Source organism: Tetrao urogallus (genome assembly GCF_951394365.1).
Source record: "Tetrao urogallus genome assembly, chromosome: 1".
Taxonomy (NCBI): Eukaryota; Metazoa; Chordata; class Aves; order Galliformes; family Phasianidae; genus Tetrao; species Tetrao urogallus.
In genome coordinates, this window is record NC_136813.1 from 147,456,500 (window position 1) to 147,481,529 (window position 25,030).

Consider the following 25,030-nt stretch of genomic DNA (forward strand, 5'->3'; position numbering starts at 1 on the left):
TTCATAGCATTTCCCTTTGTTTCAGTATAGTACTGGGTAGTTTTGAGCACCTTAGTTACTGAATAATCTTTTATCATCATCAGAAAATAGACTGCATTTTCACACATGCATGCCTTCTGTAGCATGCAACCTAAAAAGCAGTCAGCACCCTGACCCTGTGAAATCTGTAATAAGCAAATGTAGTGACATAAGCAATTTTCATAGTCTGTAGGTCAAAATGGGATATTGCTAACAGCTGAAAACTAAGTTGGTTTTTTGGTTCTTTGTTGTTTTTTTTTTTTAAGAATGCAACATCCATTTTCAAACTGCTTAAGTGAAAATAACATTTTCTTATCTTTGAAAGCTGGAAAGCTTTTATAGCTGAGGAGTAAGACATTCCTATTATGTATCATATTTATTTTTCACAATTTGGAGCTTATTTCAAGAAATGTTCTCCCAGGACAGGAGTAACAGTCTGTCAAAGAAGGAAACCACTGCAAAGGTGTTATGGTTTTTATTGTTGGAACTGATACATCTCACAATGCATTGCTGCCACGTGTTTGCAATTAAACTGAATGTAGAAAACACGGTAAATGAGAACTGGGAAAAGAACCATTCTTCCCCTAATTCATTCCTAATCTTATTTGTCATCTGAGATAAGACTGGAGGTGGAAGGTGGAAGTGCCTTCACTAATAGAGTCCAGTAAAAGACGTCTAAAGGAGGAGCCTAGTGTAGCACACCCAGGGGAGATCAGAAACATAGGAATAGAAAGCACTGTACTTACATGTTATCAAATCATATCAAATGACTTTCTAACCACAGGCTAGAGAAAAAAGGTGCGTGCTTGTGCCATCCTTGAGTGTGTCACTGACAATGAGATGATCAAGGTGTGCTGACCATGAGATCATTGTGAAGTACGCAATTACTGCTCATGCTGGATGGAAGTAGTATTATTCCTGAAACCGAAAATCAGCCTAACAATTTTCTAGCACTTTCATAATGCCATTAAAAATTATCCTAGTTTCAAACTGCCTTACGCTATTGGTAGAGAATTTACAATAATAGGAATAAAAAAAAGCACAAGAGTAGTGAAACCACTTTTTAAAATTATTATTATTTATTCTCATGGCTTTATAAGCTCCCTGTTGTGGCTGCTTGGGATATATTTGTTGCCAGTCACTATTTAATTTCTGCGTTCTGCTGTTAGACTAAGTTAAGATTTTGAGAAATAAAAGCAAGAATGTAAAGATGAGTGTTGAAACTGCCTATATTTTATTTTAATTGTACTTGGAATTTAAGATGAAATTTTATGAAGTTAATAGAAGACTAGATTATCTTGTTTAAAAGGCAGAGCATCTTCAGCTTACTTAACATGGTATTTTGAGACTTGACAGAATAACTGATTCTGGAGTCTGGTTCAGTGCATTCTTTCACTTGTAGGTTACATAAATTAATCAAATCCAGATCCATTGTAATTTCCAGATTTTACACTTTCAAGGTACTTGATGATCTTATTTCAGATTCTATAAACCAAGTGACTTTTGACAGCATCAGTGAATGAATTAAGCTTGCTGATTTCTGCAGATCAGAACTGGAGTACTTAGAGGCAGAAAAAAGTGAAGAAGCCATCTTTTTCACAGGCTTTTAGCAAGAAAATTATTAATTTATGAGATTTAATGAAGTATATGTGTGAAACCTTTACAGAAGCAGAGATTGAAAAGATAGGGGTTTGAAGTGTGGACTGTTCAATATGGTCATGACCAGAGGGTTGTGGTCAATGGCTGCATGTTCAGGTGAAGGTTTATAACAAGTGGTTTCCCACAGCAGGAGTCCATTTTGGGACTGGTGCTCCTCAACATCTTTATCAGTTACCAAGTCTGTGGGACTGAGTGCACTTGCAGCAAGTTTACTGATGACACAAGCTGAGTGGTGCAGTTGATACAACATAAGGAAGGGATGTCATCCAAAGGGGCCTGGGAAAGCTTGAAAAACGGGCCCATGTGAACCTAAGAGGATTCAGCAAGCCCAAGTGCAAGGTGTTGTCCTTTGATCAGAGCAATCCCTGGTACATGCACAGGCTGGGAGAAAAATTCATGGAGAGCAGCTCTGTGGAAAAGGACTTCTGGTGGATGGAAAGATTGACAGTACTTACAAGGAGCTTATAATCAAGAGGGAGACTTACTTTTTACACTGCCTGATAGGGCAGAGGAAAATAATTTTAAAATAAAAGAGAGGAGGCTGAGATTAGATATAAGAAGGAAATGAGTGTGTGGAAAGAGAATAGTGTCTGAATCAAAGAAGAGAGATGAGAAAAGGAAGATTTCTGAGGTGGTACTGAGTTGATCAAAGAATCAGGTGAACGGAACCATCTGGGCAAGTACCAAAGTTAGAGATTCATGTGGCTACGTGGCCATATTAACATAGTTCTACGTATATGAGATGAGCCTGGTGGAAAGGGCTATATCCTCTTACTTTATTTAGTATGTCTATATTTTACATGTTACCTAAAATTTGAAAATGTGAATTCAGTTCTCTATTCTATCATACATTCTCTGCCTGGTATAAACCAGTTGAAACCAATTTTTACATTATGTCAGGCAGATGAAATTTAGCAGGAACAGTGCAGAATTTCCTCAGGCTTTTTGGTTCACAATGATTTAATGAATCACACATCTGTCATTTGATAGAGTTCTGTACCCTGTTTCAGCATCTGTAAAATGGATTGTCTAATTCTACTATAATGAAGAGGAGTATTATCAGAAGTAGTTCCGTGGAGACTGTGATGGAACTCTGTAGGCAAATTCCAGATAAGAGAAGGTGGAGTTGCAAGCTTGTATTGCAGAGTACTTCAAAGTTTGAGAAATGTCCTTTTCCTGAATGTTTTGAGAAATACTTGAATGTTCCTTTGCATCTTCACAGTGATGCTTGCAAGTCTAACAGAATTTGCATGTAACTTCCTACTTGTACATTTAGTAGAAAGGTAAATGAAAATGTATATTTTGATGCCATTTGTGTTTTGCAGTTGTACAATCAATGAATATATGGATGTTACAATTAAGAAATATACAAGAAAGTTAGGCTAAACAGGTTATCACTCTAAAGAAGAATGGACAGAAAGCTTACCCTTGTTCTGGGCACACTGAGAAAACTACAAGGGAAGCAATCTGCAAAACAAATCCTTCCTCTGTGGCAAGTCAGCTCTTAAATGGGTCTAGGAGAGGTGGAGCCAGGTTCCACCCCTTCTGGTAGCACGGGAGAATTGCCTTCACCTGTGCTCCCAGGGCTGACTCCATTGCTTGCCTTAGGTGGTCAGTCAGAGGTTCAGGCCATGATTCAGCAGTGTTCAAAGTGGCATCTTCCATTGATTACATTCACTACTGACTTAACATGAAAATATTCCTATGGGACCCGATTTTAAATTCTTTTGTTGCTCTGTCTTCCAGTATTTTTATTGATATATTTTTGCTTTTGTATTGATAATGTCTTTGTCAATGGATATACTTTTTAGACTTATCTAGTGGTTTCTATGTTTGTATTAGGACAATACTGACAAAAATAGAGACCATACAGCCCAAAATAATATAGGAAGAATTTTGTATCACCCAGGTCAGCAGATGGTTGCATGTTAACTTGAAGAAATAGAAAACATATTTCTAGTTTCCATAATTATCTTTTAAAACTGCTGTAGACTTATTTTATATCACAAACCCATGTCTCCAGAGAAAATCATGACTGTTTATTAATGGATATATTGTTTAGAAGTTATGAGCACTTGCATACTAAAATGAGCTGTAAAACAAGCTTCAAAACAGTTTTTTTTGTTTGTTTTTTTTTTTTGTTTTTTTTTTTCCCCAGAGACTTACACAGGTGTTCCTGTCAGAGATTTTAAACTTGTTACGATATCATGTAATACTACAATAACGTGTAGTGAAACACGTGATGAGCGATAAGTTAGCAGAAGGCTATAGAATACATCAGATGCTGGCATTCTGCTGCTGAGAAAAAGGCAGTGTTCGGAAACCTGAATAGAAAAAGACCTGAGCAGTTGTTTGTGCAGCTGCTTGGGAAAGCGGACCACCACTCTGTATAGCAGCTGTCTTTGTTAAGAAATAACCAGGTTCTTGCATGTCACATTAATGGAGGTGACACCTTTTCAAATCAGAAGCTGAATTCCCGCAAAATCACAGATGCCATTGCTTAGGAAAAGGCAAGCAAAAGTTTTCTAAGTGATCATAGACCTTTTTATCTTTCAGAATTAATTAGGGCACTGATGTATTTGTTGTCAAGAAAGTGTGCAGTTAAGGTTTAATTAATACATACGAATATTTTTGGACTGATCTGAGAGTTGTTTTGGCGTAGGTCCCAAACAATGACTTTTAACCACGTTGTTTGGTATTGGAATCTATCCAGTCCACCAAACTCTCTCATGAAATTACTAGCTCTTGGAGTCTTTTTTTTTTTTAAGAAAAAGCTATTTTTAATTATTAAAGAATGTAAATCCCTTCAGTAGACAATAGATGTGTTCCAGATGAATGCCCATATTTACCCTTTGCAATTTTTTATCACTTTTAACAAGACATAGTTAATTTGCTTTGTGCCCAGCACACCTTAAGCAAACAATATTATACAAATCTGTTTTTTTTCTTGTCTGATATTTTAATAGGAAGTATAAATTTTTAGTGAAAATAGTCTCATTTTGTATTTATAACATAAGCATAGGAGGTCTCATAACCTAAAAATGATGTAGAACATGAACAAAACTGAAAATTGCTTCACTGTAATAGGCTACATTATAATAGGTAGTTCTAAGTAAGAAATGGTGATCAGCTTCATTGTCCGAGGACGACTGCTTCCAGGACAGTAATTTAGTCTTGACATTAATAAGTAGCAAATTCTTGACCTTTACAAATATTTTGACCTATTAAACCTAGCATGTTAAAATGAGAAGAGTTAAAGGTCCCTTTACTTTTTTCTCTATTTATTTGTTTCCAGTTTTAGGTACCTTGGGCAGCAATTCCCAACATATTTTTCACTGTTGTCCAGGGTAAAATATATATAGACAACTGTAGCTTGGGATGCAGGACTATTTCAGAGAAGGCATTTAATGTTTCAGGTCATTGAACCTAAAACAGAAAGGAGCATAATGAGGTTAGAATATTTTGTATGTGAAGCCAGAACAGTGCTGCAGATTAGCAACAGACTATTTAGCAAATAATCAGTGGTCTGTGGCTTATAGTCTATAACTTAGAGCACTAAGGTTATATCTATATTAATAAGTAGTGCAGTGCAATGGGAGCAGATCTGTGGAGTGAATAATTTATTCCTGACCTGATATTCCAACTGAATATATTTCATGGGTTTTACTTTGGACTAGCATTAGCTTGGTCTTTTTGTCAAAAGGCCATAGCAAAATGGAGCACCTTTCACTAAATTCTTGGGTGTACCTTATGGCATAGTTCCAGCCTGAGTTTGTTGTGCTCAAAAACTGTTCTGGAACATGAAGTAAAACTAGTTCAGAGGTTTGCTTCAAAAGTATATGCTTGATATGAACTAGTAAAGATGTATTTCATGAAATTTCATTAAGAAAGTTTGATTCCCCTTTTTTTAGCTAGTATTTCTCTGCTAATCTTACAGACATTTCAGTCTTTGAATACGTCAGGGAACTCTTTATAAAGTGAATAAATAAAAGAGGGCTGCTTTTGAGTGATGAGTGCCAGGTATTATTTTGGAAATCTCTTTATACAATTGTAAGTAGACTCATTGTTTTGCAAGATACATCCAGTAACACAGCTGGTGAAGAGCTCCCTTTCTTAGCAAATGATGATTGCAGTTATTGTATGCAAGGTTGTAAAACTTTATTTTATTTTGAATTTAATTGATTAGAATTAAAATATGCAATAAAAGATTAATCCGAATTTTGGAAAGTAACGGCCTTTCATGTGAACTTGTTGTTACAAGTATAGCTTTTGGGCCAAAGAAAAATCATAAAAAGAGAGAAACCCTATGTAAATGTATTAAATTAACATTAAATTAATAAAAATAATGCATAAAGTCTGTATTTTTTTTACTCCAAACTTCTGTTTTTCTTATAGCCCAAGCAGCGCACATCAATAGTATCTTCTCTGGAATTTCACCGAACAAATCACAGCCATGACTATTTTGAAATCAACTCATCCATTGCTTCTCCAAGTTTTATTTCTACTCCTACAATCAGTCCAGCTAACTATTCCTTTGGATCTCTGGAAGACAGTTCTGAAGAGAGAGAACTTCCAGGTATAGAAAGTTTACTTTGTGTATCATCGGAGGTTTATAAAATGATAGATCTGTGTGTTTAAGCTGGAATTGCTTTGTCTTCAGTAGCAAAATACATTTATTATAAATACACAGAATTATCCCTTAAGTTTTTATGTTGCTCAGCAAAGGGGTTTCATTTAACATGTCTGATAATATAAAAATATTTTTATTGCTGTGCATTGGATTTTGAATAAACCTAAGTTTATCTTACAGCAATGCAAAGGATTTAGCTAATGTCTGTTTGGAAATTACATTGATTCAGGTCAGCATATTCTAATATGAATTTAAATTGGAAAAATGAAATAGAAATCTTGATGTAGTCATCAATTAAGATGGAGAAACAAAGATTTCTAAGTAGCCTGGCACTGTTTCTGCAAATTAATGGGATTAATTACTGCAGAACTTAAATATCTTTACTCCAATGGTATGAATTGCATAGAGTCATAATGTGATTGGAACTATGAGGGTTTGATCTATATAGTGAGATTTACATAATGGAAACATTTTAAAAAGCCTTAAAATCATTTCCTCACCATGGAACAAAACTTCAGGAGCAAGCATGAATAAAGCATTCGTTTAGCTACTTCTGTCCCTTCAAGTTTCACATGCAAGTTGCTTTATTTAGGTTAAACCTGTAGCAGAATACTACAGTGTTTGGGAATGTTTGTGTATTGAAACAAATGTCTTTGACAGCTAGTTTTTATGACCTGCAAATAAAGTTGTTTCTTTTAAAGGAATGCTGTATTTAAGATATGAATAAAAGTAGATCACTAAAAGGAAAAATAAATGTAAATACAGAGATTCACTACGAATTTACCAGTAGGCTTATGACTAATGGTCTTCAAATGGGGTGAATCCTATACATTTCTGGTTGATAGCGTTGAAAATTTAAAAAGTGGAAAATTTGTTGCTTTTAAATGATTATAAAAATTAAATTACATAGTTAAAGAAAAATAATACTTTATTATGAAAGATTCATTTTGAAATAAGCTAAGAATGAGAAATCCAATCTGATGATGGTGAAAGAGTTAAAAGTCAGAAAGTTTTTCTAGTTCTTTTCTCAAACGGGGTGACATTATCTTTGAAAGTAAAAGAGTGCACCTATTTTACTAGCAATAGCAAGACTTTTCAAGCCTAAATGGAAAAAATTAAATGGTATCTAGGCTTGTTTGGTTCTAGCTTTTTTGGGCTATGTTGTTATTTCTGCTTGAAATTTTCTTCAGTGATCATAATTTTATTTGAATGATACTAGATATATCCTGATGTTTAAAAACAAAGTTACGAAAACAGAACAAAAACTCACTGCAGTCAGATAAGGAACTTTTCCAGATTTTTGCTATTGCACAGTTCCATTTAATTTCTTCGTAATATCTGGATTTGTTTTCATTTTGTCTCATTTGGTTATATTTAAAATGGATTGCACATAATAAGTTCTAATCACTGTGTTTCATTTGCTCTGATACCGGAATTATCTCATGCTTATTAGAACTGTAAGTTTCTAATTTGTGGATAATTCGATTTATGGATTGAGTAGAAGCTGCTTTTCCTCTTGTGTTTCTCTCTAGAAAGTTAAGGAAAAAAAAAAGGAATATGACTGGTTCTGAAATTCTGGGTATCTTTTATAAGTTTTTCTCGGGTACAGTTTACTATAAGTAAATGATATAATTTACCATAAATAAATGAAATAATTATAGTAAAATTTTACCCCCCAGTTCCCCATCCACAGACTGTTTATAACCTAGAACATATAATATGTATCACAGATCTGACACAATCTTAGTCAGAACAAAAAGACTAAAATTTTATATTGCTGATCTTTAAGGTCTTTTCAACTCCTTAAATGATAAATAATGCTGTAATTCTTCAGGAGGCAAAGGATGTGCATGTGTAAAGAGAATTGCACAGTCCAGAAAGAACAGATCTATATTGTCTCTCCTGGAAAAGTTGCTGAGGTGTTACTCTCACCTGGACTGATAAAAGCTGAACTTTGAAAAATGATGCTCAGCAAGCAGTGGCAGATGAAGTGCTTTGCTGCTGCTTTTTTTAAGTAACTGTGGTTTCAGTGAAAAAGTTTCTCGTTTCTTTTCATATCTACAGTGGCAATTACGTTTCCTCACATTTCTTGATTATAATTCTTTGAATTGACAGATTTATGGAGGAACTATGTCTTGAAAAAAAAGTTTAGTTCCAAACAACTGAGGATTTCTATGCAGTTGAGTGTTTCTCTTTACGTTGTATACGTAGATGTTTGTGCCTGTCATGATTTTTTAAAAGAAAAAAGAAAAATTATGTTTATTAAGGTTAAGGGACTTCTTGTTGACTAGAAAGAAAAACATACTGATGGAAGCCATTTTCATAGTAGCTGCAGCAAGTAGCTTTCTGTTGCCTTCCTTGAAACAATCAAAATGCTTCTTACAAGATTTCTAAATTACGTGTTGCCATCTAAATAAGCCATTAGTATTTTACTACTAGATTCCAAGGCTCTTTATGTTTCCTTTAGGAAACCTAGAATGATTCAGTATCATTCAGATGAGTGCAGGAAGAAAAAGATTCTGTCTAATTCTGAAATCTTCATAATTTTGCCTCTATTTATGCTACCAAAGAAGAATCTTGTAAATTTCTGTTAATTAGAGAAAATTTCAGTTTTAATTTAGGGATAGTAGTTTTATTCTTGATGTTTGCTAATTCCCTACTATGCTGATTCTTCTATGCTAATTCTCTTTCAAATCCTCTGTTTTGAAACAGGGCTCCAGGTATTCATATAATTTATCTCTTGCAAGTAGAAAACCACTGAGCTCTACTGCAGCACTATATTACCCTACTAACTGCATACTGCAATATTTTTTTATTAGTCAGCTGGGAAACAGTCCAGATAGAACTGTATGTGCTTTAGCATAGGTTAGATGATCTTGTTAACAGCAATGTAAACAAAACCATTGCTGTTGCCTGCATGGATTTCAGAAGTTACCTTACTATCAGATTGCTTGTAGCTACATTGTGAGGATATAGATTCTGTTATTTGCTTTGAACTTCTCTAACTGAGGAAATAACCTGCAACAAGTAGACAGAAATGATTTAGTGTAGCCCCATCTTGAATACTGCTTATAAGCCTAGGGTTGTCAACACAGGAACAACATGTAGGTATTGGAGCAGGTCCAGAGGAGGACACAAAGATGACCAGGGGACTGGAGCACCTGTCTTGTGAAAAAAGGCTGAGAGAACTGGGCTTGTGCAGCATGGAGAAGAGAAGGCTCTGGAGAGACCTCATTGCAGTCTTCCAGTACTTAAATGGAGCTTGTGTATAGGAAGGAGAGCAAGTTTATATATATGCAAATAAAGATAGGACAGGGATGGATTAAAACTAGAAGAGTGGAAATTCAGGTTAGATTTTGGGAGAATGGTGAGTCAGTGGAGCAGTTTGCCCAGGGAAGCTGTGGATGCCCCATCACTGGAAGTGTTCAAGGCTAGACTGGATGGGGCTCTGGGCAGCCTAATCAAGTGGTTGGCAACCTTTTCCGTGACAGGGGTTGGTACTGGATGATCTTTAAGGGCCCTCCTAACTCAAGCAATTTTATTATTCTACAATTCTATACACAGGACAAACTTTGAAGCAATTTTGTTGTGGTATATATAAATATTTTTACAGCTCTATTTGCTGCAAGATTGACTTCATAGAAGTATTATGGAATTCAGAGTGAATGACCATGATTTTATTAGCTTTGTTTTTTACCTCAAGTTGAAGGCCAGTAAATCCAGACATAAGCTATTACTAAACAGAAAGTATTAAGAGTCCACTCTATTGCAAGAGGAAGTCATTACTGTATATACTTCTGTCAAAGTGAGATGATAACAATATGTACACACATTTAGAAAGAATTTTGTATGACAACACAAATGAAAGATTAAAAGCTTAAAAATCAGGTGAATATTTTGTTAGATAGATGATTTGATGATTTGCAACTTTGACCATAGATGGACCACTACATGTGCAAGATCATTCAGTCCAGAAGAGGGCAGTCAGGGCTTACAGGGATATGCCTCTGTGATTTCATAGCTCTGTGCATTATAACAGAGAATCCCTGAAGTTCTTTTGAAACTCCGCCTTAAAGATCAAAGAGGGCAAAATTGTGGACATCTTCATAACTTCAGCTTGGCTCAATCAGCACTTGCAGCAGAAACTGTTGCTCTGCTTTTCATTTCTGCTTAATCAGTCAAAATAATGGACCATTCTCTAACCCATATTAACTTCCTTACATCTTCATGGACACATAACTGTGTTGTGAAATTAATAGTTCTGCATATATTCATGTTCTGCTTGAGATCAGAAAATAGTCTCTGAAGTTCATATATGCAGCAAAAATGTAAGCAGTTGTCTGTAGGTAATCTCGTTGTAATCTGTATTTTCACAGACAGAAAATTTCCATGAGAATCTCTACATTTTCATGAAATTCTTAACATCATTCATCTCTTAAAGAGCATACAGTTCTTCTCTCATTTTACTGTGGTATCTAAAGGTCCAGTCTGAATTTATTTCCCAGTTACAAACTCTGTGTTCATTTTTGGACCCTAATGTAGTTCTTTTCTTTTTAATTGTCCTGCTTTCTGGCTAGGATTAAGGTTATGCCTTTCATCTAAGAAAGAAGGGTTTCTCCTTCAAACTTTCCAGTATGTGACTTGAGAGTTACGTGTTTGATGTATGGACTCCATTTTTTTGTTGTTGTTGTTTTACAAGGAAAAAGTAGTATTTCAGTCACACCTTAGGTTTCTTTTAAAAATGTCTTCAGATCTTTTTTTTTTTTTTTTTAATTTCTGATTAAATTAATTTGTCTCAGTGTCATGTTCTACCTGTAAGGGGAGAAAAGGGGTGACCAGATATTTCTGAAACAAGAGCAGTCCTACACTTAAAGATAAGCTTGTAGCTCTATCTTTCTTTTTCAAGAGAGTCACAATATTCAGCATATTGCTGTAGTTGTTTAGATATGTTGCAAAAATATCAAAGTATTAGAAACTTGACTAAGAGGTCTGGTTCAAAGTTCCTGGCTCTACTGCGTTCCTAGGTGCAGCCAACATTTATTGTACTGGAGGAATGTTCCCTTCTTTGACATCCAGTGTGCTATTTGAAGTGGGCTACATATATGTCAGTGCTGGTTTCTTATTCAGATATCTAATTTGTAATAATATAATTTAGTAAATCAAACTATGATGTCTGTGTAAACTCTTCAAGTATTGTTTATTCAATTAGAAATAGTTTTGGAATTTTTAAAAATGAAATACAAAATGAGGAGAATACAAAGAAAAAAGAAAGTGCCTTTTATTGCTAGAGGGTGATTTTGTGTGTCTTGGTCTGTTAATGGTGCCTTACTGATTACCAAAAACTCACGTGGTGAAAAAGGGGAAAATAGTAGGTCATATAGAAATAAATGTAGTCAACAAATGCTGGTAAATAAAAAATTCCCCTCTTCTGCAAATGGACACTGGCACTTCCAGGTAAATAAATAAATAAAAATAAATAAACCAGCCTGTTCTAACCTATAATTCAACAAGAACTCTCTTCCAGATGAAATGCCTGTGAAGGTCAAATTCAAACCCTGTTTTCTTTGTTGTTTTTTTTTTTTTTTCATTTTCTTCATCATGTTGTTACTTACAATGCACCAAAATTTGCTGAGGCATTCCTCAAACAAGGTTAACTTGAGCTTTTCATCTGTGAAGATTATCTGTTTTCCAAGTTCAACAGAATACAATTATTAAGAAGTAGTAGCGCTGCTAGGAGTTGTACTTGGTACTGTCTCAAACTGTTTCATTTCTTTTATGTCCCCTTAAATCAGTCCAGCAGATGTAGCCTGTTAAGGTTCCTTATGTTCCCCTTCTTATTTGCTGTTTCTAATTTCATCCTCTTTGCACAGTTATCCAAGGCAAAGATACAGTCTGTTCCATAACAAAAGAGAAATGTAGTGTTAATTAATATTATAAACTTATTTTTGTCAGTTTGAAAATAACATCACAAAGCTCATTGTAATTATATCTTAGTATTACAAAGAATTTGTTCAACAATCAATGTAAAAGGGCTCTGAAAGTAATGCCTCCTGTTTTATTATGTTGGCTCATGACATCAGAGGCAGATCTTGGTGCTATGTTAGTTGAGATTGAACCGTCCCACCAATATTTCATTACTTTTTGTTGTCATGCAACAGATGGCAGCAGAGGAGCAGTCTGATAAAATGGCACCTGACATGGAAGTGCATATGAAACAAAGTGCATATGTTGTTGGAATTCTTCTGTATGGAAAAAATTGCACCCACTGACTTACATTGGCACTTGTTGAACATTGATGAAGACCAAATAGTCATTGTGAGCACAGTGAGGCAGTGGGTGGTGCATTTCTGCATCTGTGACTATGACAGTGGGTCACCTCTGCTGGAGCAGATTTTTATGAGTGCTACTTGTAGGCTTTTGTTCATCACTGGTGAAAATGCACAGCTAATGGTGGTTATTATGTTGAAAAATAGTTTTCTGTAACTTGCAGTTTGGTCTAGTAAGTAGTGCTCTTTGTATCTGTTGTGTTTTCTACATAAATCGGAGGCATTACTTTCAGAGTGAGCTACATCCAATGACTGTGAAACTGATAGCAGAAAGTTCAAGTCAGGCAGTGCTTGGGAAACTGTAGATGAATCTGGCTCCTGTAGTTCCATCTGATAACACTATTTCTTTTGGAACAAATTAAATTTTTGTACTAGCACTTGCATGAAAATTTAGATAAAGTAAGAACTTGAATTCCATGCCACCTGAACTGCAAAAATAATCTTGCTGGAGAAGGTTATATTTTTCCAATGATAGTGTTACCTAGCTCTTCAATAATACCTGTACAGCGTTATCCTTCAGTCTTTTCTCTCTAAAATGATTTCTCTGGACTAAGTCCACTTATCCCTTGTTAGTCTGCATATGCTCTCCGAACATATTGTCTCCTACATCACCATGTCAATATTCTGATTGCTAAGTCAGTAGGAAAACAATGTGAACATCTTGAAGAAAAGAAGTCTGTATGGGAACTGTTGAATCACGGCTGATCACCTGAGGCAAGCACTGAGTCAGCTGTGGGATTACAGGTGAAGGCAATTCACTGGTGCGACCAGAGGGGGTGGAGCCTGACTCCACCTTTCCTAGACCCCCATTTAAGGGCTGACTAACAGTAAGGAAGGGTGTCTTTCTGGATATTGTTCCCTTTAGAGTTTTTCTGTGAGCCTAGGGTACAGGTGAGTGTTTTCATTTATTTTTGGTTATCCACCATGATAATCCTTCTAGTTATGACCCGTAAAATACCAGCCTAACCGCTCTGCTAATTGTGTATTTGTTGACTGTACAAAGGCATATTGATGGAATAAAGCTGCAGAAGGGGCCTCTAAGCCCTACTGTCAGAAATGGCATTGGATATATTAATAAGAAGTGACGTGAACAGCTTATTTCTTTTCAAGTGAAATTCTGAACCATCTGACCACATGTGGATAGATGTGTGTGGAGCAATGTGTACGTGCCTTTTATTCATTTGTCTTTTATTCAGAGGATCTGCCCCTATCCCCTATATTTTTCAGTACTCTGGGTCAAGCTAATTAGCAATTAAATACTGTTAATAATGATAACAAATCCCATATAACATGTGAAATACGTTTTATAATTTTGGATGCCTAATAGACCTCAATCTGGAAAGTAGGAAGATACAAAAATTGTATACTTAAGAACACTATGCATGACATCAAAGCCAGCTTCAGGTATTAGCCATGTCCTCGACTCTATTTTCCTCCTAAAGTAAAAACATAAAGTAATGCATACGTTGCTTGTATGTGCCTATTGGTTCTATTAAAAAGATCTATTACATATCATTTAATTGTGCACATCGCATTTTCTTAGTGAGATAACAGAACAGGCATTAGAGTGGTGATGTTTTCCTGTAGAAACGTTGAATATTACAACAGTAAAACTACAGAAAAAACTTTAAAGTGCTTCTTTAGTGCTGCTTCTTATTTTACCTTCCAGAATGTCTGTATTTGTTAAAAACCTTTCTGCTTACCAGCTGTATTTCTGAGGCCTATGAGAAGAGATTAGAACATATTAGAAGGAATTTGTTTTTCTTTTTTTAAAGAAAACTTTCGTTCTTAGACTTGCAGCTAAGGAGTGGAGGGGGAGGGAAGCTGTCTGTATTTCTGCTTTAATTTATTTTCTTTCCCCCTACCTCCTTTCTGAAATGAAAGACAATTTTTGTTTCTCGTTCTTATTCTCTGTGCGTGTAACTTAGCTACATCTTTTTCTCCTACCTTTTCTAGCTATCAAATTGTAGTGCTGCAGTTTGCTGTAATACATCTTTATTTTTTGTTGTTTCACAGCATAAACAACATGTGTCTATTTTGTTTTATGTGACTATAAACACAAACCTTCCATACCCTTTATGAATATCCAACAAGTAGGATAGTCATTAACTACATATTTATAACCAACTGTAGCTGCACATGTAAAAGAAATTAATATGAGAGTATATCACAGTTGATGTTATTGTTGCAGAAAATGAAATTTTGATGCCGTTTAGTGAAAGGAGAAAAATGATTCTAGATCTTCCTCATTCTTGAATAGTCGCTATGCTTCAGTCTGAAGTGAAGTGACATCAGGTGTTCCAGAGTTGTGAATGAAGCCTTGAAAATTGTTTTTCAGTAGGATCTAGTGCATAAATCTGAGCCACTTGTAGCTGATTTCAGAATGACAGATCTTATAAACCTGGGTGAAATATTTATGTCTGGGTTGGTGGGTTGTTTTTTTTGAGAGAAATTGGAAAATTTTTAGACATATGCCTTCCTCTCAGGAGGAGCATAAATTTCTGTACTTCTGTAGAAATTGTAACCTAGATATTTTTCAGAGGAAAATCTGGGAGGTCAACAGTTGGGAATTAATCACATCATGTCTTCCAGTTATAACTATCAAGAAGTTTATTTGAAGATATATGAAACAGCTATATGTTACACCTAATTATGGCTTCGGTAACATAATTGCTACTTATCAATGTTAATTTGCTACTTCTAGTTTCAACATTGCTCTAATTGCAGTTGTATTAATTGGAAGTCAAGAGTTTTTTTGTTTTTTTTTTTTGTTTTTTGCTATTTGTTTGATTCATTTCTACTTGTAAGAGAGTGAGAGTCTCATTATCTTAGAAGTACTCAGAGTACTGTTGACTAAAAGTTGGGACTTGTTTAGATTAATAAAATAGGGGACTATCAGCAAGTTTGGGTTTGATAAAAAGCTGGATTCTGAAAAGTGTATGGAAACTGCCAAATGAATTAATACATTCTCATAAGTTTAGTAAATCCAAAAGGACACTTAGGAAGATCGATCTGGGTAGCAGTAAAGTTTTGACAATGAACAAACGTGATGAATGCTTTGGGAAATACGTAATTGCAAAGAAATGCAGAGTGGTACTTTCTCTGTTACTGCAGAGTAACAGTGACACTGTTACTCTCTTCAACTGTTTGTGGGACAAGAACCTCGTAAGTAGTGGATGTTTTCTCTGTGCTAAGTACCCTTTGCAGATGTATGTTCTGTGGATTTTTCCCTTCTCTGTTGAACCTATGTATAATTTAAGCACCCACAAGATAGTGTTCCAAAGACTTCTACACTTAACTAATTTCTAAGAGAACATTTTTACGTTTTAATTTCAATCATTGCAAGATTAAAATTGAAGCTCGAGTCCTCTGTTGGTGTCACACATCTTTATATTTGTCATGATGAAGTATGCTATTTAGAAACAACCCTCAGTCCATCTTGTGCAGATCACAAAGGGGAATATTGTCCATCTCCCAAGGGTTTTATTTTTAGGGCGTTATTTATGAAAGAATTTTAGTTTCCACGTTCACTGTAGTCTTCCATCCTCAGAATCCAGTAGCAGAAGGATATATCTCCAGTGTCATCAAGAAAATTGAACACAGATTCCTGTGCAGTCTTGTCAAGACATTTGTTTCCCACTTCTGTTGATCAATTATTTGTAATGCTAGCTGCATATTTATTTTTTTTAATACATCGAATGGCTTATAGCTTTGTTCATGACATCAGTCAGGCTTTTAGGCAGTAGATAACTGTCTTTGCACAATTCTTTAGTTGTGGAGAGGGAACTTCCATGCAAAACCTCTATCTTGAAAAGCCAACAATTATGAAAAAATCATCTAATCATAGCATTTTAGCACCACTCTAGTAGTGCTAGTACAGTTTAAATTCAACTTAGTTGGGTACTCTAGACCCAGTACTTTGACTTTAAAAAAAAAAAAGTTTTTCTTTGAGTATACTACTTCACTAGAAGCTTTTCATGTATGAAGCTATCAAGAACATGAGACATATACATATATATATTACTGATACACAAACTTGAGACATTCCTTGTTGCTGTTATGCATAGCCTGCTTGAACAATAATCAGGAGGAAGGTTGATGTAGGTTTAATCAGTTCTGCTATTCGTATTCATAAATCCTTACGGTAAATAAGAACTCAATATTTTAACACAAATATTTCAACAATCCTATGTGTTTCTGTTGTGAGAGGAAGTTCCTCTTGGGCAGTGAGTTATTTACTCGATATTGAGAGAATTTAGGCACAGGTGTTATTGTGTCTTAACAGGTAAGTAGTCCTCACCTGAGCTATTGAATACTCATACTTTTGTGTGACAATGAATGTTAAGTCCATCTACTTTACAATGTGTTAGAGCTATTTTTGTTAATCTTTAGCACTCATGTAGGAGTGCTAAGTTCATACCTGTGGCCAGGTAGTACAAGAGCATTCATGGTCAAATAACTTGTTGATCCTTACTGTTTGTCAAAAAGAAAACGGATGGAGAAATTCTAATATCAGTAATATCAATTAAAGGTAAAGGTGAGCAGCACCTAGGGACAAAATGCCTTGCTTAATTTTTCAAGAAAAATTTTGGAACAGACATCTTTTGATTTCCAGTCAAATATCATAATTAGACATGTTTATTTCAAGATTTCAGGAAGTTCTGAGCTGTTATACATTGTTTCCCTCAAAAACATTCTTCCACAGTATAGCAGCAATTGATACATCACCTATAGCAACTGTAGTCATGGGGATTGTTTTTCCTAGCAGGGAAAATGAACCATTATAGCAAGATATGCTATGTACAATAATGTCCAAACAAGAATTTCTTACGATGGTGATGACCTGGAATCTTGATCAAGTATACACTCTTGATGCATATTTTAGATTCTTAAATGAGATTTCTTTGTTCTATAGTGTCATGTATTTTGGTTTAGATTATGTTTCCTCTTGCTACTCTGTGGACGATACTGGGTTGCCTTACTAACTTTGGCTACATAAATAATCAACACAATTAGAAAGTATAGTTGTTTCTCTTCTTCACTTTCTGTGATTTAAATGATCTCAGATGATTACACTTTGAATCATTTTTTAAATTTCTTGTTATAATTAGATATTGAGTTGTTTTCTTAATGGGAACTGTTTATTTTTATGGGAGCTGTATATACTCATTAGAACTTATAAACTAATCTTGCTTATTGTATGAGTTTTTCTTCCCATCTGTTCTTTTATGTTACAACCAGGAAGACTTGTTATGCTACTCAATGACAGTAACTTCAATCAATGAGAACCCATCCATCAATCTGTATATAACTAAGATCCTCCTCAACACTACGGAAAACAGATCTTGTTCATTTAGCATCTGTAAGCAAATTAATCTTAAAATAATTACTAAGGAGTGCAATTAAAATAGTATTAGGAAAAAATATGGAAAATAATAAGAGGATATTAACTGTATTTCACTTCCATTAGTCATTCTAGTCCTGTATTTGATAAACCAAGGACGACAACAGTGTTGATACAGGAAAAAAATATATTTTTACGTTTATGTCCAGATACTTTTTCATCTAATAGAAGCATGTTTCTTAGCATTCATTATAGCCCTCATTTAGTCCATGAAAACTTAAGAGGCAAACCTGAAATAAACTCAAATTATGGCAGTAGGTCCAGAGCCTCTCTTAAGTAAACATCAGTGATAGGATTATGCTAACATCTGTTGGGAAATTCTATAAGTACTTTGTACTGGGACTCAGGAATACCTGAGTGTCTAAACCACATAAGAAAGATAAGAGGAAGAAGGTAGGTCAAAATAAGAGAAGAGAAAGAGAAAGCAAATAATCAGCAGCTTACTGGTTGTCTAGGGTATATAATGCTACTTTCAAATACTTGGGCCAAGCAGGGATTTCAGCCTGTTTTCCACAATACCAATAATACCTCACTCTCCTGGTCTTGTAGTTTCATACTTTTTGTATTTTCATCCGTTTATTTTCTGGAGCACAGAATCAAAGAACAGTTAACATTGAATGGGACCTCTGGAGATTGTCCAGTCCAATCCCTTTGCTTAAGTGGTGGCGCTCAGAACAGGATGCTCAGGTAGCTTTTGAACTTCTTTAAGAAGGAGACTGCACAGCTTCTCTGGGCGACCTATGTGCTGTCACCTGCACAGTAAGGAAGTACTTCCTGCTGTTTCAGTTTGCACTCATTGCTGCTTGTCCTTTCACTAGGCACTGCTAAAAAGAGCCTGGCTCCATCTTCTTTGCATCAGATATAATGCTTCAGGTATAATTGTTAAGATCTGCTGCACCCCCTCTTCTCAAGGCTGAACAATTGCAGCTCTCTCAGCTTCTCCTCACAGAAGAGGTGCTCCAGTCTCTTATTATCTTGGTGGCTGTGTGTTGGACTCTTTCCAGTATGTTCAGGTGTCTCTTGTACTGAGCAAGCTCAGAATTGGGCACAATCCTCCAAATGCAGCCTTGTCAGTGCGGAGTAGAGGAGAAGGATCATCTCTCTTGACCTACTAGCGATGTTCAAGCCAGTCAAGGTCCCTCTTGGAAGCAGCAAAGCCCTCTAATGAATCAGCCGTTCTCCGCCCAATTTCATATGGTCTGTGAACCGAGGGTGCACTCTACCCCATCTTCCGTACTGTTAATGAAGATGTCAAACAAGACAGGATCCTGTCTTGATTTGTGGGGCACTCTGCTCATTGCTGGCTTCAGCTACACGTAGCACCACTTTGGGTCTGACTGTACAGCAAGTTTTCAATCTACATCACTATTTGCTAATGCAGCCCATTCTTAAAAGTGTCTCGATGATAATCTTGTGGGAGACAGTGTCACAGGGCTTACTAAAGCTCAGAAAGACAATGTCCACTGCTCATCCCTCGAGTTGGTGATTTCATTACAGAAGCTTATCATGTTGGGTAGACATTATTCCTCTGGTGAATTCATGCTGACTATTGAGAAAGGTCTTGGTAGTTACATAGGCTGCGTAATTCTTTTGAAGCTACTATATAGACTCAAATTTGTGAATATATTTTGCAAAATAAAATATTTGGTAATATGCCTGTGGGTTTGATTGTGTTCAGAAAATGTCGTAGAATACCCAACCGTGGAATTCTATTCCCTGCAGTAAAAAATGTGTTCAGAATGTGGATTGCTATCTAAAAATCTCTATAGGCCTGATCTAAAGCTTATTGGTATTAGTGGAAGTATTCATACTACATTTAGCAAATTTCGGATATAATCAGACTTCAATGCATTAAAAATTATTAGCATGGATGTTTTTTCTTTATAATAAAACTTGAGAGAAATATATTAGTTTAAATGCAGCCAGATAGCATTCTGAATGAAAGATATAATTCTAAACTATAATATGTACATGATAGGTCTGAACAGTGATTTTTAAACAGTTTTGAATTGCTTTGGTACACTCAGCTGGATTATTTTTCTAAAAAGAACATTTAAATCTTCATGTGTTTCTAAGGCTAGAGATCAAACTGGGGCATTTTAGCACAGTACATAATTTATTTCTGTTTCGGATTCTAAAAACTGCTTTGAAGCGTGTGCCAGAAGCAAAATTATTTCTACCCATAGATTAAATAACTCACTCTCTGTGGCTTCCTCAGATGTGAAATCAGTCTCTTCTCAGGAAAAACACAATTTTTAAAAATAGAATAATATGAAACTCCTAATTTTAAGTTTAGCACTTAGCACTCGGATAATATTATGGACTAAATTATTGCAAATGGTCACAAATCATCACTCTGTATCAGTTGGGCAGAATCTGCTCTGGGGAAGGAGAGTAGGGCACATTGTTTGTAGCTTATTATGCCAGTGAAGAAGTTTCTGTGAAGCCTGCTGGATAGGTGGTTATTGGAAAACCTTGAGGGTGTTGGAAAAACTTATTCCATTTCAGTTTTTTGACCTTTTCTTAAGAGTATAAGATCATGCAAAATTCTTTGAGCCTTAATAGAGGCTGCTATCTTCTTGCCTGGTATCCTTAGATATGCAGTGTATAATGTGCCAAAAGAAAACAGTACTGGTTTATCTTTTCAGTCCTTAGCATAAAAAGAGTTCAGGGAGAGTTGTCTGCTATTCTTGAACAGCTGTCTTGCTAGCTGGTGCAAGGTCTTATGGCAAGCTTCCACACATGCACAGAAGATCAGGAGCAGTACACAGTCTGGCCTTTTGCAGATTTGGAGCAGCACATAAATAGAAAATGTAAAATTATATTTGAAAGAGGCATTTAGTTCACATCATCACAGCTAAAGTCGTATGAACGCTCATAGAATCACAGATTACCCATATTCTGCAAAACTATGAATTATGATATGAGATCTCTAGAATGAAGCCTCTTCTCCTTTGCTGAGGCATTCAAGTTCAACTATATATTCCTATGTTAGTAAAGATTAGTAGGAAATTTCATATAAAGTGAAAGGAGGGCGTGTTAATGCTAATGAGAGGACTTCTGGATTGTGTTGGAGATAGTCTTAGGTTTTTCCAGGATAGCTAAAGGCTTTAATCTGAGTCTAAAGTGGATCTTTGAAGTTATTTATTTTTCCCCCCTCTACTCTCAGGCTTCCCAGGTTTATTACAAATTTCATAGTCAATTCCTAGTTTGAGGCTGGGAGGACACATTTTCTTTTAATGACGTATCACTGCAGCTTTTTTCTGTGTAAACTATCAGTGGATTTGGCCAATGTGCAAGTTTAGAATAAGTGTCTTAAATATATAGAAATTATTCTGACATGCTTTTCTGAGGGCCCGGGTCTCTGAAATGAGTTAAAAGGGTTGTACTGCTATATGCTTTAGAATTCCATGTTTGAGAAAGAAGTAGAAGATGTTTATCCAAAATGTGAAGAGTGTTTGGAATGTTTAATTGGATGTCCCATGATATTAGGGAAATAAGAGTATGTAGAATGCTTTTTTATGAGATTATTATTTGGTGAGTTTACACTTCTTCCTAGAAGTAAACTGAAATCGAAAATGCACAGTAATTGTGCAGGCTGTCTTGAAAAGTGGTTTTAACAATGGAAATGTACCTTTCTACTGAGGTATTTCCTAAAGCTGTTGGAAGCTCAAAGCTTAAATAAACAAAACAGATACAAAAATTGTCCCAATTGTGGTTTAAGTGTGATACTGCATTTTTTTAATATATAATTAGTTAGCATATTGGAATTATAGATTTGTTACAAAGAAGACTTGGAAAACTCTGCTGTCTTGATATTTTTCAAAGAGTTTCTGAAAATAAGCTAAGTGTGAAGCATTTCCCAGATGGTGAAAATTCACTCCAAGGAATTTAAATTGATACTCAAAATGTTGCTGTGTTCATGAAGCTCTTTTTGCATCTTTAAAAAGAAAATTGCAATGTACTTTAATCACCGCCGTTTGTACTGCAATTTATTACAGAGAAGATTAAATAAAAACAAAAATTGCAGGTGGAAATTTGATCTCCTCCTGCATAAAAAAACTTGCAGTATAATATCCTCATCTTTCAAATTTTGACCTATTTTTGCTGCATTATAGTGAAACTGAGTTTTCTTCGGGGAAATATCAGTAAAACATCATGCCCTTATGAAACAACTGTCAGTGTTAATTTAATTTCTGAGGCATTTCCTTCAGTAGAAGCTCTTGATGTATTAGTTTCCAAAAAAATATTTTTAATCAGATGGTTTTTTTTATTGAGTTTGAATATTTGAGTCATCTTAAGATAAGAATTTAATATAAACGTTCTTCAAATACCTTAGTATTTCAGTAGTTTCATCGATGTGATTTTTTTTTTTTTTTTTTTTTTTTTTTGCTGTCCAACATAGTCAATGGTGAGTTACCAATGGACATTTTTTTTCCCCCAAATTTTGCATAATATTTTATTCTCCAACATTCAAAGTGATCTTTATGCCAACTGTGAGTCAATGCAAGTAATGCTTACGTGATTAAACAACAGAAACATACTAATTTGATTTATTGTTATCACTGTAATCAAAACTAATTTGTATAATAAATGGTGCGTTCTTTGTCAAATGCGACTTACACTGTGAAAACAAAATTAAGTACTTCCATAATTAAAGTATCTATTAGCTTTATGGAGAGAAATTTTCTTCCAAGTTAAGCAGGTGCTCATGCATGCAAATGCGTAGACATGATCTATTTTCCCAGAATCTCCAACACAGAACTTTAATGTTTTATGAAAAACAAAGAGAGTGAAAGGACTTCAACTGTGACTGATGCTAATTCTTTCCTTGCTCATGCATTGCTTAGAAGCTGATCACAGTTTCACTCATATGTGTTGTAACAGTTTGTCTCTTTAAAATGGTAGGCAAGAGAAGAACATTATTCAATTTCAGTGGAGAAGAAGAAATAATGTGATGTTGCTTGTTGTCTGATAAAGTTTCCATTGCAATCTTCAGAGATAGCTGCCTGTTAGGAGTTGTTAAAATGTTTCATGTTTCATGATATTAGGATCAAAGCAGTAGTATGAATGTCTATGCTTCTAATTATAAATCTATTTCCATGCATTTTGCAAGCAGGATTATTTTGTCCGTTTCTGTGAAATCACTGTGTAAGCAAGCAGCATAAGCCTTACAGTTTGATATTGGGAAATGAATTTGCTGTTATGAGAAGATATTTCTGGGATTTGCTTGTATTATTTTGTTTTACTTTCCTTAAGGCAGGCTATAAAATACTGGTAGAAAATCTGAAGATGGAGATATGACTACAGTTCATTTTATAAGGCAGCCAAAGTCGAGGTTCTCACAGCATTCATATTTTAAAATGGAAAAAATAGAAAAATATTATTTTTTATTTCTCTTAAAAGCTAAAATACACGTGCAGACTTCTTGATCATTTACATAAATGGAGCCAGAAGATATATCAAGCAGTAGTGTACATTTGACTACATTTGACAGTGAGCTAAACTGTGGCACACCAGAATACTCTTTCTTCTTTACAGAAACAAGCTCATGTATGTCTACATGAAGTAGTGCAAGCCCTATAATAGATGACATATTGTCAGATTTATTAGTAGAAACCATACTTCAAAATTATCAATCTTTGAGCATAAATCTGAGAAGTTGGGTTAAATGCCAAGTTTTAGAATTTTACATTTAAACTAAGCTATGTAAAGAAGGGCTTTTAGTGAATTCACTATCTGCTTTCATATTTGCCTCATTGCCTTGGTGTAAATTATTCTTCAATCATATGTCAGTCACTGTTTTCCTAACATCTTTATCACTGATCTTCTGATCTTTAGACAGACCCCTTCCCTTTCTAAAAGGCAAGGAATGACCACAGATCTGCTATTTTTGAAATTCACTAGAGTATGCTAAATACTGAGCTCTTGGCTGTGAACCCATTTCACATCTTTGCTTGTATAATCTTTCCATCTCAAGATGTCCCAATTACCTTTCGTTCTATGTCAAATGACATTCATTTGTTCAAATGAATTTGAGTATCTAGGGAGCCTACACTTATCTGGATACAGCTGGTGAATGATTGCTAAAATTGAAGCTAGCTTTACTGTAAGTACAATGCTTAAAATATTATGGAGTAAATAGTATTAATAATACAGTTCATATTCTTTATTTCAATAAATAGTGAAAGTATAGATTATGATTTTTTTTTTTTTTTTTTTAGATGGCATAAGGCCTCCAGCAGCAAAATCAGTGGTGTTGCCAGGAGTGTGCTATGACAACCTTGATTTGGTACAGTAGTAATGTATGAATTGCAATGGTTTTACAAAACCTATTGTCTTCTGTTCAAGACGTGAGCTGGGTAAATCAGGTTAAGAAGCTCAAGAAGATCTTATCTATGATGTCTTGCTGATGTAAAACCGCCCATAAAGTTAACAGGAGAATGCCTTCTGTAAATCTTGCTCATATGTATATGAAACAAAATTAATCAAAAACTTTTTAATTCTTTGCTTACTAAGCTGATGCAATGTACCAATGATTATTTTTGTCTGAACAATGAGTTTAAAATTCAACTTCCTTAGTAATTTTGAAATAACTTGTTCATATCAGTTATTTTCCAGTTTTGTTGGCATAAAATACTCCACGGAAAAAAAAAAAAAACACACAACCAAAATAAAACCACAACATAAATACACAGTTTTTCTCATCCTTTGTAATAAGAGCACTTCATAAACTGGATATTTCTGGTTCTGAATTGAGTGGATTCCCATTCAGTGAGATTACTTTTCCAGTTTCCCCATAGTGGATCAGGGTTGCCTAAGCAACCGGTAAAATACCAGCACTGGAACATGGCTGTTGCTTTCTTACTTGCTTTTAGCCTGAACTAAGCTCTGTGCAAAGCTTCTGGTCTTGAGTGCTCAAATAAGAAGGTGCCCAATGCACTCCAGTGTGAATAATTTTACCCAGACTGGACAAAACCTGCATTACTTCAT

The 25,030-nt window shown here is 35.1% G+C and overlaps 1 protein-coding gene across 5 annotated transcripts in view; it reads left to right on the plus strand.

Annotated features, from left to right (window-relative positions):
* Nucleotides 1-25,030, plus strand: part of ANKS1B (ankyrin repeat and sterile alpha motif domain containing 1B) — a gene marked incomplete at both ends in the record, with an annotated part of 401,710 nt that overhangs the window by 140,978 nt on the left and 235,702 nt on the right. For 4 of the 5 annotated variants that reach the window (XM_079549707.1, XM_079549708.1, XM_079549710.1 and 1 more), the window contains one exon: nt 6,073-6,253. In XM_079549707.1, coding sequence (XP_079405833.1) covers nt 6,073-6,253 — 181 coding nt within the window. Of the gene's footprint in view, nt 1-6,072; nt 6,263-25,030 lie in introns of all 5 variants that reach the window. The other variant, XM_079549711.1, reaches the window with a different exon arrangement.